At 45.6% G+C, this 18002-nt stretch overlaps 1 protein-coding gene across 1 annotated transcript in view; it reads right to left on the reverse strand.

The window, feature by feature from the left end:
• Positions 1–14704, reverse strand: part of LOC138581232 (rRNA methyltransferase 3, mitochondrial-like) — an 88742-nt gene extending 74038 nt beyond the window's left edge. Inside the window, exon 1 of the mRNA XM_069652414.1 lies at positions 14080–14704. Within this exon, the coding sequence (XP_069508515.1) occupies positions 14080–14444 (365 nt within the window). The 5' untranslated portion in view covers positions 14445–14704. The remainder of the gene's footprint in view (positions 1–14079) is intronic.
• Positions 14705–18002: the final 3298 nt, after the last annotated feature.

An 18002-nucleotide genomic window follows, 5' to 3' on the forward strand; every position in this document is an offset into this window, starting at 1 on the left:
AATGGGAGTGCTGCACAGGGAGGGGTGGTTCAGCACAGCCTGTCTACACAACAAAGAAAACCATGGCGGCCATCTTGGAAGGGCCAAAAAACAGCAGGCAATAGTGGGGAAAACTTTCAAAATAGCAATGCAGCTCCAGGTATCAAAAAGCTCAAAAAATGGCAGCAGGATGAAAATGCAAAATAACAGTCATTTTCAACAATTTTATGCAAATTTCATTTTTTTGTTCTTTTTTCAAATTTCAGTTTTTCAGGTTCAATAACTCCGCTGGAGGTGCAGTAATGCACAAAGTGCACCTACCTAATGGAATGGTCAGCAGCCAGGCACAAACTCCACATCCACTCACCAACGGCCGCTAGGCAACTCTGAAGTCACGACGACACCTCAACCCGATCCCGGCGGATCAGGATTTGGGTGTCGTCGGCGTAAGAGTAGCAGTTGAGACCGTGGGACCGGATGACACATACCAAGGGCCAAAAATAGATATTAAATAAGATCAGAAACAAAGACGAGCCCTGTGGGACACCACAAGTGAGGTGACATGGAGTGGAAAGAAAAAGGTGGCATAGATAAGAGTCTGCGTACGGTCCACCAGGAATGAGGTGAACCAGGCTAGTACCTGGCCAGAGATTCCTATCTGGGCAAGACGAGACAACAGGATGGGATGGTCGACAGTGTCGAATATCGCTGACAAATCTAATAAGATCAGTGCCCCCACCCCACCTGAGTCCACCAGCCAGGACATGTCATCCTGGACAGAGACTAGCACAGTGCCTCTGCCAGGTCTAAAAGCGGCCTGTGCAGAGTTTAAAGACATTCGAGGTTTCAGGAAAAGAAGAAAGTAAGGGTGCAACCAAAAAATCATTTAATTTAGTCAAGAAAGGCAGCAGAAAAATATGGTGAAAATTAGCTAGGACAGTCAGATCTAATGACGGCTTCTTAAGAAGCGGAACAACCCTAGCAGATTTCAACTCAGGAGGGACAAATCCAGATTGGCATGAGACATTCACAGCTCCTGTCAATGCTAAGAGCCCAGGTGCGATTTGTTTCATAATCGCTAATGGGATAGCATCAAAAGGAGAGGAGGATTTAATCCTTTGGATTGCTGCTAGCACACCTTCTGTGAACAACTGAAAGGTGGACTCTTTAATGATGTTTTCTGGGTGAGTAGCATTAGGGATAGCCTTCATTTGACCAGAAGATGTGGCTATAGATTTAGCAATACTTGTCCGAATAACATTAATTTTGCTAATGAAAGAATGTGATGGACCGTCGCATAGTTCTTGTGTCGGTTTAACCCTCGATATAAGAGAGTCAGAGGATGACAATGATTTGACAATGGAGAACAGGGTATTATGTTGACAACACTGTTTCAATCTTGCGATAGAAGTAGAGTGCTTTGGTGGTTTTAATGTCCACCAGATAAGTGGAGAAGTAAGACTTATAAACTTCTCTAAGGAGGGGATCATAAGATTTGCGCCATTTGCATTCGGCTGTCTGACCCTCAGTTCAGCTGTTCTAAGTTGGTCTGCGGACCAGGGCTGAGAAGGCAATCTGTGCAATTGTACCAGTTTCAGTGGAGCAAATTAATCTGCAGTATCCTGAAACAATTGGGACAATCGTGAGATAGTAGTAGATGGTTCTAAGTTGCACCTGGAGGCTATCTGTACAGCTAGATCTTAAGTGTTAAAGCGCAACCATATTTTACGTGCCGGAATCTTAGTGGGCAGGTTTGTGGTCTTAAACATGCAGGTTATCATATAGTGATCTGACCAGACCCCCGGTTCAATAGAATTGAGAGGAAGTAGAGATTCTTTAGAAAAATAAATAAATAAATCAGGTCACAAGTGTCTCCCAATTTGTGTGTCGGACCTTGGACTAATTGAAGTAGTTCAATGTCAAGTATACGGTCAAAGAAAAAGGTTCAGGTCGGTAGGTCTAGGGGAATTAAATCCTAAGTTGAAACCTCCTAGCAGTTTAAGGGTGGTGAAGCACATTTGCATGTCATCCAGAAGATCTAGAAAGAGTTCCCCAAAATTCCCAGATGGACCAGGGGGAAGATATATGAGGAGGAAATGGCACAGACATGTAGGCGAACCAGAAGTGTCGAATCCGCAGGAAGCCCCAAAGGAGGTGTATAAAGGTGCCCTCCCACACCTTAAACATTTTGGGGATGTCAGCATGCCCTCATCGAAACAGCAAGAGCCTGGATAGTATACCCTTTGAAAGGTTTTAAGTTGCACCAGGCAGAGTCTGGAAGATATTGCCACTTCCCAGGGAACATCAGGGATTCCAGGTTTGTTCATTTCAGGCAACAGGGTATTTGCCCAGAGCGGTTGGGCCAGGGTTAATTTATCCTCCTACCCAATGTATTTCTGAGCTGCCCTCCACACCTGTACTATGTGCTGTGTCATAGATGGAGGGGAGGTCCATTGCACCCATCGGTACAGGTAACAAAGTGGAGTCACACCTTCTAGCCCCATCTTTTCTGCTCTGATATGGGGCAAAGTTGACTCCCCGTGTAGCAAGTCATTTAGAACCGCCCAGTAGTATCACTGAACATGTGTTAGTCTGATCCCTCCCTCCCAGACCAACAGGGGAGTCCATGGTTGGGTACCCTCCCATAGAAGTTCCCTAAGGGCAGAGTCTATCCTCTTGAACTCAAGATCGGGATCTGCAAGGGGGCATTCTGCATGATATATAGGAAATGTGGCAATGCCAACATTTTAAAAAGGGTGGCCTTCCTTAACAGACATAATGGGAGAAATGTCCTGTGTTAGACATCCCTAAGGAAGCGTTCGGTAATAGGGTGTAGATTACGAAAGAGATACTGTGTGTTGTCAACAACAACGACGCCCAGGTACTCAAAGCCCTCTTTTTTCTACTCGGTATGGCCAGTTCAGCAAGTCATCTGCATACAGTGAAACTTAGTCTTCCCACTCCATTGGCCAACGAAAACCTGTCCAAGACACATATTGGCGAAGCTGTACAGCCAGGAGTTCAATGGCGATTGTGAATAGCAAGGGGAAGGGGGGTTGGGGGGGGAGGGGACAGTGGACATCCTTGGCGTTTTCCCCCCACCATAGAGATCCTGCCTTGCACTCTAACCTCGGCTTCCGGCGACTCATATAAAAAGGAGGATCCAAGCCACAAAGTTGGTCCCCGAATCCCATTCTGCCCATGGTTTCCCATATACTGTCCCACACGACCGAATCAAATGCTTTTTCGAAGTCTATAGCCAACAGCGCTAATGATTCACATATGATGGGGGCCTGCTCAAGCGCCAATTGCAGCCGCTGAATTATCATGCGGTCGATTTATCCGGCATAAACCAGCATCGGTCGGGATGAATGTGCATCGAGATAATTGACAGCAGGCGGTTCGCTAGTATTTTAGCAAGTACCTTTGCATCCCCATTAATCAACAAAATTGGCCTGTAGCGCCCACAGGGCTCTAGTGGATTGGATTGTTTGTGGAGGGCCACAATACTGCGAGATTCAGTGGAAGGATGCCCTGCTCCCTGCAGTTTGTAGGGCGCACCAAATCTGGAGGTAACTGGACGCAACAATTGCATACAGAGATTCACAGCTTAGGTTACAAGGAAAGGCAAGTTACATATAAATACAGAGAATCAGCGAAAGGTGCAAAGTCAAACAAGGATAAAGTACATTGTTGGCACAGGTAAAGATTAGATAAACAGAACTGGATACAGTACATTAGTACAGGCAGTCCATGTTCGGAGATAGTTGCTGAGCCGGGTGGCGAAAGGCGGATCAGATGTCTTTAGAGCGTAGCCAATTCAAAGTGTTGCGCCTGAAGCTAAGGAAGGATTGATCAACTCTGAGGTCGACTGGTAGTGCATTATGGGCGTCTTTCACTGGGAAGCTAATTCCTCCAGATTCTTTTTGTTTAAATCTGGGAATGGTAAGGGACAAGGCACTAGTCATTCTAGAGGGGCGGGTAGAGGTTTTTCTTACAATTCTCTCTATTAGGTAAGGGGGTGCTGCCTTGTTTAGGCACTTGAATGTCAAGGACACTGTTTTGAGCAGGATTCTATCCTTGATTTTCAGCCAACGGTTTTCTCTTCTGAATTCTGACACATGCTCTCTGTTAGGAACGTTCAGAGCTGTTCTTAACGCATTGTTTTGTAAGATTTGGAGTTTATCTAAGATATATTTGATAGCACCTAGGTAAAGGGCGTTGCAGTAATCCAACTTTGACAAGAATAATGCGTTAGCGAGGATGATACATCTAGCCTTTGATAAAAATGGCCTGCAAGCCCTGATTAACTTGCACGTATAGGCAGATGAGGCCAAGGAGATTACCTGTTTGCCGAATGTTATGGCAGAGTCAAGGTAGAAGCCAAGAGTTTTTACTTCTTTGAAAACCTTGATGGTGTTTCCATCTATATTGAAGGCAAAGTAGTAGTTCTATTTTTTTAGGTTGACACCAGATCCCAGAATCAGGATCTCTGTTTTGTCGTCATTCAGGCATAGTCCATGGGTTACCATCCATGCCTGAATGAGGTAGATTTTTATTTACCAAGGCTAAGTCGTCGCCATACTTGCCCAAAAGGGGGATGAGGATGTGGGCGTCATCTGCATAGTTAGTGTAGGTGGCAGCCAGCCTATCCAATTTGTCAAACAGAGGCTTGGTAAATATATTGTACATGGTCGGCGAGACACAAGATCCTTGTGACACGCCGCATGTAGTCAAGATAGGATCTGCAGATGCCAAAGGGGAGAAGACTCTCATTGTTCTATTATTTAATAACGATTGGACCCAGGCCATTGCATCTTTAGAGAAATGGGCAGCCGATGCCAGATGTCTGCACAGCACTTCGTGGTCCACCAGGTCGAAGCAAGCTGATAGGTCAAGGAGGAGTAGCATGGCAGCTCATCGATTTGGGTTTTTAGGTCGATTAATGCCGTTTCAGTGCCATGTTGTGGCCTGAAACCGAATTGGCGGGAGCCTAGGAGGTGGTTAGCCTCAAGGTAGGACTGTATTTGCAGATATGCTACTTTGTCGATTATTTTAAGCAGAAAAGGCACTGTGGTGATCCGCCTGTAATTCGTTGGGATGGCAGGATCTAGAGTCTATTTTTTTAGTAATGATAAGACCCAAGATTCTTTTAAATTGCTTGGGACGGTGTTAGTAGCAAAAGAAGCGTTGATTAGTTTGGAGATTAATGGGCCAATGTCTCTTGCAGCCTCTTTGATTATTTGTGCAGGGCAGTTATCACCTTGGCAATTGGACGGTTTTAGAGAAGTGATCATTTTTTCGGTTTCCTGGATGGATATTTTAGTGAATCTGAATGGTTCTAGTGTTCGATTCTAAAAGGATGGTCGGATGCGGCTCAGGATTGTTTAGGGAGGGTTTTTGTTTGCCATCTTGTTTGGAAGTAAAGTTATTTTGTTGGCTAGAGCATTTTGTATACTTGTGCACCATAGTTTATCCTTAGGGGCATTGTCTGTGGGCGGAATAGGGGATTCCATTTCACATAGTATCTCAAATAATTATTTTGTATTTGAGCTAGCTTTTGAGATTCTTCCATTGTAGAGTTTTGTTTTTGTGCGGATTATTTCCTTTTTGTAGTTCTTAGCAAAGTTGGTTAAAGTCGGTTTATTTTTATCTATGGGAGTGTGTCACCATACAGTTTCTAATTTTCTTTTTTGTAGTCTCAGGTTTTTGAGGTGAGGTGAGAACCAGGCATTAAGGTGTGCACGCTGGTTGCTTCTACGCATTTTAAGAGGTGCAATAGTGTCTAACGCTTTAGACATGGTGTTGATGTATGCTTCGACCAGGAGATTAGGGTCTGAGGTATTTGGGATTGAGAAGTGCTGGAAGGATGTTGTGTAATAGTCTTTCCGGGGTGATATTCTTTTTACTTCTAGAAGGAAGAGGAGGTGCAATGACTATCCTCAGGCAGTTGATTAGGTATGGCTAAGGCGAAGGTGATCAGATGGTGGTCAGTCCAGTGTTGTGGGGTGACCTTAGTGATGGAAGTTTTGCAGTTCTGGCCCGCTACCCAGTCTAAGGTCCTGCCTTTGTCATGGGTGGGTGGGTGAGGATACTATTTGTGTTAGTCCTTTTTCTAGCAGGATATTATCTACTGCCTGGGCATTTTTGTCTGCAGGGTCACTGAAACAGAGGTTGAAGTCACCCAGTATTTATATTTGAGAGGAATCTTCAGTGTGGTTTGCTAGGATACTAGAAATGTCCACTTCGAAGGTGCCGATAGGCCCTGGGGGTCTATAGAGTAGGTAAAAGTACGGCAATTGGATATGGCGAGTATGGCGATAAGCAGTTTGCAGGATTTGATTGAAAGCGAAGGTAAAAGTGTTATGAAGAGATCAGATTTAGCTACGAGGGCTAATCTGCCTCCTATGGCATTAGGTCTGTCTGCGCTAAATATCTGGTCATTTTCAGGTACTGCTAATGTGAGGGCTGGGCCCGCAGCTTCATGCAGCCAAGACTCTGTGATGGCTAGGATGTCAAGATTCTCGTGGAGATGGTATCCGCTATTTTTGGCGGCGTTTACCACTAGCGACCTAATGTTGATCAGGGCACCAGAGATAGTAGTCAGGTTTTTAGGGTCCTAAGGGCTGTTGAGGAGGGGTTTAGATGGAGAGGTATTACTTTTAGTTTTATGAGGCGAGCAGGGCTTCGAGATCAATATTCTGTGCGAGTTCTCAATATCGAGGTTAAGTGTGGATTTGATATCCAGGTGTTTACATTCTGTTTCTGGTTGGGTATTATGAGCTTGCTACTAGATAGCTCGTTGTAGAGGCGAGGTAGTCTGGCCCTGAGTCTACAGTTTGTTAGCGGGCAAGGGGTATATCTAATGCAAGTCATAGTAGAGGTTATAAGCTGCAGGCTAATTAGTACTAGGGTCAATTATAGTGGGGACAGCTGGATGATCTTCGGGATCATAGTTTCTCAAAAGCTCAGTCAACCTGGTTGATTGATAGTAGTGAGTTAGAGAGCTGTGGGGGTTGGAGTCTAAACTGGGCTCCAGGCAGGACTGAGTAGTCGATGCAATAGGCTGATGATTAGGCCTAGGCGGTTATAATTAGTGCTGGGGGTGTTCAGCAGCAGGTATGCACTGGTGAAGTTAGGGCAGAGGCTAGGTCTTGGCGAGGCAAGAGCCGTTTAGGCAGGAGAGGCAAGGCAGGCAGGATACAAAGTAGGTGCAGAGTTATACTGTAGAGAGTAATTCAACAGGTGTAGGCTGGTTGTACAGCAATGACCAGTGATATACTAGGTGGTCAACGGGCCAGAGCTGGTGGGTTAAAGATGAAGGGAACTTGTGGGTTTGTACAGTTAGCCAGCGAGTTATCAGCATGCAAGGCTAATACAGTTGAACATTAGGTAGATGAGGTAGCTAGGCATTATCACACAAAGGTTAGGTGACACAAGGGCTACGTAACGAAAGTGGCGTTCCAACGAACGATCTATGCACTATGCAGTTGGGCACATATTTAAGAGGAGGTGTACATGTTAGACTAGCGGGACACACAGCAAAGTAACAAACAAATGAGTTGTTAAACATTATGCAGAATTACCTTAAAATAGTGCAGAAGCGTACAGCATAAACTGGCAGAGCATGGGTAGTATGGCAGAGTAGCATATGCATTGGTAGTAAACATTAGGCACGTTACATTAATAATACAGATGTGTGCACAGTGAGTTAGCGAGACGGCAGCTCATACACTAAGCAGATACATTAAGTCACAAAAGTTTTAATGCAATATGTGCAATCGGCAGGGTCGTTAGACGCTAATACAGGTGATAGCTATGTCCGACTTTCGGTTAAGCTTTCAAGAGAGTTTTAGGTACAGTACATGGAATGTCGGGTGTCCAATTCCAAAGTCTACGCCAAGTAGTTACAAAGAGGCAGCAAGTGGGTGACTGCTATTTGCCACCGTGGCTCAATAAACTTGGTGGGTGAATCGTACTGAGGTGGACCAGGCGCAGTATGTTGCAGGGAGTGGGTGCAGTGGTGGCATGTTACTGAGATTGCTGGAGGCAGAAGACCTCTGGCAGGGATAAAGGTGATGCGATGTGTTATGCAAGGAGCACATAGTATGCAGGCCCTACTGATGTTGGTTTATATAAGTGCATGCAGGATACACATATAGTTATGTTAGGGCACGTCAAAAAGTAATTGTTGGTGGGATGGGTGAAGCTCACCTTAGGTAAGTAGGAGATTGGAGATGGCACAGTGTGGCAAACAGGAGGCAAAACAGGGCCTTAGCCGCGGGACGGCTGCTGCCTTATGGTAGAAGCGATTGGCTAATAAGCCAATGGTAGCCTAGCAACTAAGAAGCACAACCTCAGTTTCATGCCGCGTTGCGCCAGCCATGTTGGAATGGGCCGAGGCTCGGCAGCAACGTGGCGGGCTGGCAGGACATAGCAATTTAGCACAGATCCTGGGCAACAAATGTGTTGGAACATATTATATAAAGGGGATAGCACTATTCCTCCAACCTTTTTCCATGTCTCAACCGGGAATCCGTTGGTGTCTGGCATTTTACCAGAATGAAGTTGGGTGACACTATGGCAATTTCACCCTGAGTGATATCAGCTTCCAACTGTGAGCACTGGGCATCTGTCAGCTGGGGGGGGGGGGGGGGGGGGGAGTCAAGTTGACGAGTGTGGTATCACCTCGCAGCCCGCAAGGACTCCAATAGAGCTCTGCATAGTAGTCAGCAAAGGCCTTGGCTATACCTAAATCCATCCTCACCATCTCCACCTGGCGATTCCTGAGCCCCCGGACGTGCCGGTGCCCTTCATCTCTCCAAGCCAGTCCAACATTTTACCCGCCTTATCGCCGGATTCAGAAATGCGAGTGCACATTTCCCAGTGGGCCTGCCTGGCGTTATCCAGGGAGATATTGCAAAGTATTTCCCTGGCTGTGAGGAGCAACCAAAGCGCTTCGGAAAAAGCCTAGGGTCAAGTACTCTGCCCCTCACCTCCCAGCCTCATCCTCACCAACCCGCTGGAGCTGGACCTTCCTTCAGGCCGCAACCCATGAGATGATTTCCCCTCAGATGACCCGTCTTGTATCCCTCCTACAACGTCACTGGGCTGTCCACCGAACCATCATGGATATAAAAGGATTCAGTGGTCCTGGACTGAACATGCTCTACAAAATTGGGGTATCCCAAATAATAACCGTTCCGATGCCAGTTTGGGTGGGCCTTGCTGTGTTGCTTTGGACCTCCATCACCAGCAGTGAGTGGTCCGAGACACTGCAGGCCAGGTAGCGTGCAGCCGCCACTTTGTGTGTGTATGTGTGTGTGTGTTCTGCCGCGGGAGAAAGAAATAGTCCAGCCTTGAGAGGGAGGCGTGGGCCCTGGAGTGAAGCGAGTACCCACGTTTGTTTTGGTGCAGATCTTGCCAAACATCACAAAGACCCAACGCTGAAAGTAAAGGCTGCTAACTTGGTAGGAATGTTTGGATTTCTCCCCCGCAGGTGTGTACGATCCAAAGTCACCACCAAGGACCCACAGGTCTACCTGGTGGTTTGAGAATAAGGCCCGAATATCAGTGAGTAGTTCTGCAAAGAGTGGGGGAGGGGCATAAACCGCCAGGATACCAAGAGTCAAGTCCCATACTTCGCCTGTCAGCAGGACAAATCTACCCTGGGGGTCTTGTTGTACTACCCGCATTCTGAGGGGGGAGGTGCTTATGAAGCAGGATTAATACACCCCTGACCCCCATGGACAAGCCTGAGTGTAATGAGGTCTTGTAATGTGTTCTGCAGAAAAGTGTACATGTCGACCCAGCCATGTGAGTAGGGCAACATCGGGGGAGAATGCTAGATATGCATATAGCCTGCTGTTGAAATATCTAGGATTGACATGAGGTAGGATTTTGCCAAAATCACTTTGTCCAAACACTTCCTTTTAAGTTCTTTTATTATCAAAACATTCTCAGAATCAGAAGAGGAGACCTACTAGTCAGAAGGTGATGCCAGGGGTACAAAATTCACGTTACGCACTGCTAGCAAGCCATACAAAGTAATTTGCCAACTCAATTCTATAAATGGACAGCTCATCATTTCTTACTCACAGAGAGTTAATTATCAATAACAGCTAGTGACAAGCGCACATTGTGTTCCCAGGTGATGCCATTGAAAGATCCCTGCTGGATCCTTTCTTCCTTTTATCCCTCATACCCCGTTCACTGTTTTCCAAAAGAGTGAGAGTCCCTGTAATGAAACAACAAGGCCAAATAGGTTCTATACGATGGTACCCAATCATTAAGGCCTACAATGATGTTGGCCGTCTGTGCAATTCCAAAAGGAGAAACATACGTTTGCATGTCAGTTTGGTCCGCCCAGAAGCCCATTTCCAGGTGGTTCAACTCTAACGAGCACCAACTGAAACTCCAGACGTGTGTTTCTATCATGTTGGGCAACATCAGAAAGGTGCCACTGAGGTGTAGCATCTCGCTAGGTACATGGTAAGGAATCCACTTCTGGATTACCCTTCCAAACACAGGTTGAACCCCAAAGGATTCAACATTTGCCAAAAGTGCGAGAGTCCCTCTACTATCAATGAACAAGTCCAAATAACATGTTCTCTTGGACGATGGGGACCACTCAAGAGGACCTACAATCACGTGTTTCTATCTGCACCAAACTACAGGAGAATTATTCATTTATCTCCAAGTATCCTCGGAGTATCTTATTGCTTCCCAGACACATTCCAGACTCCTTAAATCAGTGTGCAGTAGGCACATTCTTAACCTTGTTTTGCCCAAAAGGAAACTGTACAGATAAGGAAACATCCCCAAGAATGCTTCCTTCTAGGTGACATTTGATCCAACCCTAAATAGGGATGCACGTAGACTATGCATTGAGAGCGCGCAAACTCCTTTGCCGTATCCCACATGCACATTCGGAAACACGTGCAGGGAACCGGGACAAACATTGTGCCCAACCCTCAAACAGTGGAAACGATGCAGCTGTCACATGACTAGAACTGCCTTCTTCCAGCCACCAAAAGCATCAGGCAACAATGATAGTTGACAACCACTCCCAGTTCTAGATAACTCCCAATGTATTACCAGTTTATATATTTTAAATGCAGGTGCCACCTACATAAACCCAGTTTGACAATTGTACTAGTTTGACTAACTCAGTATACTTCCAGTATAATATATTAGTTAACACAATCCCAGTAAATTACTGGTTTGACAAATCTAGTAAAATCTTATTTTGGCAATCCGACAATTCTCCCAGTTGCACTAACCTAATATATATTCCGTTTCACAACCCAGGTTACACGATCACAATACATTACTTGTTTGAGAATGCCAATACTCTCCCCGTTTGACTATCGCAGAACACTCTCGTGCGTGTTCACTGAAGTTTGGTAATGTGCTACAAGAAGAACAAACTGCTTCAAATATCAGTATACTCCTTGGAGAAACACTAAACTCCCAGTCTGCACAATGTCAGGATGGTCCCATTTTAAACCACTCCAGTAAATTCCAAATGTTAAATGTTTCTGTAAGTGACATATTTCCAGAATCCCAGCCTACTCCCAATTAGGCATTTCCACTTTTTGCAATACTGATATACTCCTAGGTTCGACAATCTCACTATATTCCAATTGTATCTAACCCAGTACACACCTAGTTGGACAAGGCCTCTAGAGTGCCAGTTTGCACAATTCCAGTATACTTGCTGTTTGAGAAGCCCAGTACAGTGCAATGTAAATCCCAAGTCAGACCAAAATATGGCGAGTGCCTTCGAAACCATGGGCAGGCCCTTTCAAGGGCTAGAAAGTAATGTGCGAGTTTAACTCGAGGTACAGACAGGCTAGAAAACGAGTCCAGCTAGCATGAAAAACAAAATGGCCTGCAAAAATGTGAAACGTACCCATACAGATGCCAATGCAGGACTGGCTTGAAGAGGGAGAACTGCAGAACAACAGCTAATTAAGTAGCCTGCTGCATGGTTCATCAGCCCTCGAAGACGAGGCAATGTTCAGTTTGGTAACAACTCCTTAAAGAAAGTTCACCCAGGGTAATGAAGGTCAGACCATCGCACTGGCTTCCAACCTACCTGAAAACATGTAATAATTATCAAATGCATAAAAATAAAAAAATTAAAGAGTAGAAAATAGCTTTACTGTGTCCACCTAACCAGGATATTAGGAAGAAGTATACACCTTTGGTAGGAGGAACTTTAAACAAGCACTGGCAAAGCCAACAGACTTGGCTTTTGTGTAGGCATGGGATAAACATTTAGAAGAGAGGGGAAAGTGGTGGTATCTATAGAAAGATACCTTAGCCCCTCGACACCTTACGTGCTGGGTATATCATTCAATGATTGGCGTCAAACGTATATTTTAGTAGAAGTGGATTGCATCGTGCACTCTTAAATATTCCTTGAACACGAATTGTATACGTATAGAATGTGTTCAAGGTATATCTAAAATTGTACTTCTTGATATAAACACGATACAATCACTTCTACTAAAAAACCGTACAAGTTGACCCCAATCATTGAATGGTATATCCAGTACTCAATGTGTGATGGGGTTAGAGCTATCTTCCTATAGATACCACCATTTCTTGTTGCTATACTTGCACTTATGTGCAAGGGTTGTCCCTACCTCCCCTGCACCCAAACTGACAATACGTTTTTTTATAATGAATATTGTCATTGGAAAATGTAGGTGGGTAATAGAATCAATCCTTTACGATCAGATAAGCGCATTTGCCAGGCACTGCCATAATGTTACGGTACTGTCTGGCCATATGATGGAAAAAGCTGGTAAACAGTGTTAGTACCTGGGTCTATGATAGTAGCGCCTGGCAAATGCTTAGCTAATACCTATACACGAGCCAAAACTGTTGGCTTTTCAAGTAACTTCAGTGCAAGCAATAGGTGCAACAACACACAGTCCATATAAATTAAGTTACTATAAGCACAGTTGGAAAATTCATTTGTATTACACTGTAGCACATTTAGAGATGCAATTAAGCCATTAACCCTCCAAAGTCTTCTCTGAAATAACGCAAGCAGGATACTTACAGCACAAAGTTTGATATTATTGCTCGAAAGATCTAGCTCATGGATGTGTTTGAGTGGGGAGGAGCAGGAAGTAGGTGGGACAGCCCATATGGCTTAGCCAGTGGTCGAAGTGAGCGGGAGCAGGAGCAGTGTTTCGCTACTTTTCAAAGCAAGTTTCACTGTTTCTATACTTTTATTTTAAAAAGAAACAGTTATGGAATGGCTTCGTTTTAAAATAAAAGTGTAGGAAAAAGTTGAAACGTGCACTTCAGTGAACTGCACTAAACGTTCCCTTAAACAGCAGGCACATTTGTTTGGGGGGTTTGAATTGTGCATGAGAGGGGCACTGCGATGGGGTTTGTGGGGAGCTGGGGACCTAGTTCCACTACTTATTTTCGTACACTTCAACCACTAGGCTTAACGTGGACAGGCAACGTGGTTGATAAAAAAAAAATAAAAAAAACACACCTCAAGCTTTGTCCCTCCTCATAAACCCTCTCCCACCCTGTTCATTGCTCTCAACTCACCTGCTTTGGCAGGTGTCACCCGCCTTGCAAGCAGTTGATTCACCCGCCAAGCCCCCTATACGCCCATTCAATTTGATGGGCTCTCACCGGTATGCAGTGATAAAATAGCAGCAAAAATGTCACCTGTACAAAAAAAATTGCGGAAAAAAAAAAAGGCTGTGGTTTGATCCGTTAAAGGTGTACCCCATTACAACATTTAAGGGGAGCGGGAGTTGCAGGGGTGTCCCCCGCTTCACTTAATGGGTATAATGGGTCTGTGGGTTGCAGGGGTATGATTTTAACACATGGAACCCTCTCACCCGCCTTGGCAACACAAAAGGTTGAGATCTATGCTGCCATCTGTGTAATCCAATACAATAATTTCGGATTATATAAATAGCATACTGTCATTTGTGTTTCTGCTCAAGAGGGTCTTCAAAAGAGCGCTCTAGGACGATGAAGTTGGACATAAAACTATTGCTATGCCCTATTTCAGAAGCCATGGTGGAAAAAACATGCCCGCCCATACTTGGATCTTACGCCAATCTCTTGTCATCCGCAAATGCCTTCTCGTAACGCAATCCTTCCAGGGTGGGCTCCGGTTCACTGCTGATCCTGTTAATATGGGTTCCTGTGCCTTCTGGCTCCTGGGGACCCCGATGACCCCTCCCTGCAGAGTTGATAGTCTCTGTCCCACGAGTGCGCTCATTTTCCTGGTCCCTCATAGAAGTCACGGGTGGGCAAGGTGCCTTCAGATTCTGCCTAGCGGCGACTCCTTCCCCTGCGAACAAGACCTGTACAGGACGTCTCCGAAGCGCCCTCACTGGACGGCGTGCCAGCACAATACCACACTTCCACAGGCGGCCAAGAAGCGCCGCCGACATGTTTCTCGTGAGCGCTGCCATATTGGAAGTCTTTCATGCACTGGCCAGTGTTGTAGGAAATGCAGCTCATGTGCACGCACCGCTCAGTGATGACCCGAAATCCAATCCAAGACGAGCACTCTCACAACTGCAAAGCCTTTGAGCTTCAATGGACAGAAGGTTGACGGTTTTCACAACCCTTTTTTGGGGTGCCCAAGCAAAGGACTCCCGACTCAAGTAATAGCGGACGCTCTAATGTGAAGCGACGAGCTGCGCATGCGCAATCTTACTGAATTGGACCTGTTCTGCACGGGGTACTTTATTTTATATAACACCGGCTCATCACAGTGTATTTTAATGTAAAGCGTCTACATTGTGAAGGTGTGGAAGTGAAATACTGTTCACAAACATATTTTAATTTACGGCAAGGCACGGGCTGCGATTTTACATAACAACCTCTTTACTAACTGCCCTGGAAGATTGCCTGAATAAATGCTGACAAAAGGCCTACAATCCACGCCAGCTTTCTCAACAACACCAATTGAGCTTCCAGGACAACCCGAACGTCCTTTTTGATCACCTTGATCTTGCCCGTGGGCAACAACAGGGTCGCCTGCAAGGTGTCTATCTGAAACCCCAGGAAATCTATCCTCTGACTCTTCTGCCTCCTAGACTTCTCCCAGTTGATCAGGAAGCCTAGGCTTTGCAACAGGGATACCATGACCTGTAACTGACACAGGGCCATCTCCTTGGAATGTGACATCAAAAGAATGTCATCTAAATAAATGATGAGACGAATCCCTCGAGCCCACTGGGCCACCGACAGCCCGAACAGCAGAGATACAAACACCCATTTCTTGCCGCCCACTGAAATTGCAGGAACTTCTGGTGCGGGCCGTGAATAGGTATGGTCAGGTAAGCATCTTTGAGATCCAATATTGTCATCCAATCCCACGGAAGGAGAGTGTCTCTCAGCAGATGAATACCTTCCATCTTCAAATGGTTGTACTCCAGGAACCGGTTGAACTCCTGGAGATTGAAAACCGGTCGCACCCCCTCCAATTTTTACTTTACTAGAAAAATATTGCTGATGAACCTGGGGGATGACCATGCCAACTGCTGAATTGCCCCTTTTTGAAGTAGGTTTTGCACCTCCTGATCGATCACCTCCAAATTCTCACTCTGGAAAATGATCAGCCTCGGAAGCGTAACCTGAAAGGACTCCTTGTAAAACTGTATGTGAAACCCCTGAACAGTCTGCAGCACCCACGGATCGTGTGTGAGGTGTAAGGGAGGCATGATATCACAAGTATGACACTGTCACAAAGCATACAATTTGTAAAACCTTTATTAAAGTTTCAATGGGGTTGGAGAAACTCCTAGTTTGTCCTATAGATAAGATGGGAGTAGTCTCGACCATCAAATAATAAATAAAACAGTCCTAGTCAGTCTCTGTCAAATAAAAGTGGCTTAAACTAACAAAATCTAATGCCTTCCCTATCTCTTATACAACTTGATAGAAAATCAGTGTTGAAATATAAAGAATAAATGTGGCTGAGTCAGCTCTCCTCCCCACATTGGACAACACGGAGTAAGGCGGTCCCTGCAGGCAAGATGACACACTCTGGGTCAGACTCTGAACGTAAAAGGCAATTCAAAACGGGAATCGAGGGCCGCCTAGCCTTCCACGGTAAAGTTGCTTTCCAACTTCTAACACAAAGTTCACAAAACAGTTGACGCTGGTCCCCCTCTGCCAGGCTCAGACCTCTTAAAGCAAAAAAACACAGTTCACCAAAAGTTCTTGTCGGTCCCCTTCTGTCGGGCCCAGACCTTTCAAAGCAAAAGTTCTCAATAGGCCTCCCTAAATCGGGCTCAGACCTTACAGAGCGAAACAAACACTTGCAGGGGTTCCCTACCCCAAGCTTAATTCACCTTTTGTAGGGGTTCCCTTCCCCCAACTTATTTCACCTTCGGTCTCCCTTATTCAGGCTTTGACTGTTTCCTGATGTTGAAGACTTTCGAGTGTGCATGGCGTCTTTTCTTCAGACCTCCACAGGACCACTTTGACTTTCCAGTTTGCAATTCAAACTCCCAGGTTATTTACCCCAGTGCTTCCTGGTCTGGGTAGTTCACTATTCTCTTTCCCCTCACTTCGGGGTCAATTCCAATTCGAATTTGTTTACTTTTTATCGCTACAAACTTTTCAACTTTCACAGAGACTTTCGAGTGGGCTACTTCCTTTCGCCGTACCACTCCGTTACTCAGTATCGCTGGCCTTCCAGCTATCGTTACTTCAAGTTCATTTGCAGGTCTGCCTTTCCTCATGTCTCATCCACACGCGTGCAGTTTTCAATTGTGCAATATAATGTACATTTCTTCAGCACACACTGGACTCTCAGGTCGCTTGACAACTCACCGGTTGTGTGTGTTTCTTTCTTGTCTTCCCAATTAGTGACCCAAGGTCAGTACCACAGGCTCAGCCTCCCCTCCCCAACTCGGTCGTTCACCCGGGAGGGTCGCTGATGTCCTTGAAACTCAATGCAGCCTTCTTGTTTGGGATTCGTCCTTCTCCACGTGTCATTCGCAGCCTGTTGGAGGCAACGACCTCCTGCAGGGAACTCTTGGGCTCCCCAACCTGTTGCTTTCGCCCCTTGGTCCGCCGATGTGCTGCAGTAGGTTCGCTTTCATCGCAGAAATTCTGCTCTTACTCATATTCCTTCTTGCTCAGAGTACGTCTCTATGTTACGCTTTTTATCCGTATGAGGAGAGCATTGGTATCAGACGAGTCAAGTGAGTCACTTTGCCTGACCCAATTAACGGGATATGTCCGAAGTGAGGTGTACAAATTAGGATGTTTACTCTCAGTTGCCCTCTTCCTCGGCCTAGTGTTTGTGTGGAAGGGGGGGGGGGGCAGGGCTGGGACATTGAGAAATCCTATGAAATGGGATGGGTTAGGTGTACGAGAAAGGAGGAAATAACGCGTCTCACCATAGGCTGTCTCACCCCCTGTGAGGAACGCATGGTGGCAACAGTAAAGACAGACAAAAGTTATCACAATTCAAGGATGTTTATTGAGCAATGTTTCCAGGGTGGAAACGCACCTAAACTAAACCTAAATCTAAGATGGGAGCAAGCGTCGACTATCAAATGTAAATAAGGCAGTCCTAGTAGCGCTCTGCCAAAATAAAAAGGCTTTTACTAAGAAACCTATTGCCAAACCTTCCCCACGTTTTAGGCACAGGGTAAAGTGGGATCTTGGAGCACAGCACACAGTCGAGCTCCCCAGCATGAATCGACAGTTCTGTTCCAGTTTATCAGGAGCCTCGATGGCCAAGTCTCGTTTCACTTGAAAATCTCTTGCCTCCGAGGGCCTGATGTATGCAAATAACAAAACAAAAAGTTTCTTCAACAAATGAAAGTTTGTTTCCTGCTTTCACTTAGGGTGAGGATTCTTCACCCCTGGGTCCTCCTCTTATGGGCGCTGACCCCTCTTTACTCTTAGCCTCCCTCCACCGGGGTCACTATGGCTTTATCTTCCTTCACAAATCTTAATATCTTTTTATACAGTTCTAGTGGACATCACTCGGCAGTGTTCACTTT

The sequence above is a fragment of the Ambystoma mexicanum genome, chromosome 3p (genome assembly GCF_040938575.1).
Source record: "Ambystoma mexicanum isolate Mex_15411 chromosome 3p, UKY_AmexF1_1, whole genome shotgun sequence".
Lineage (NCBI taxonomy): Eukaryota > Metazoa > Chordata > Amphibia > Caudata > Ambystomatidae > Ambystoma > Ambystoma mexicanum.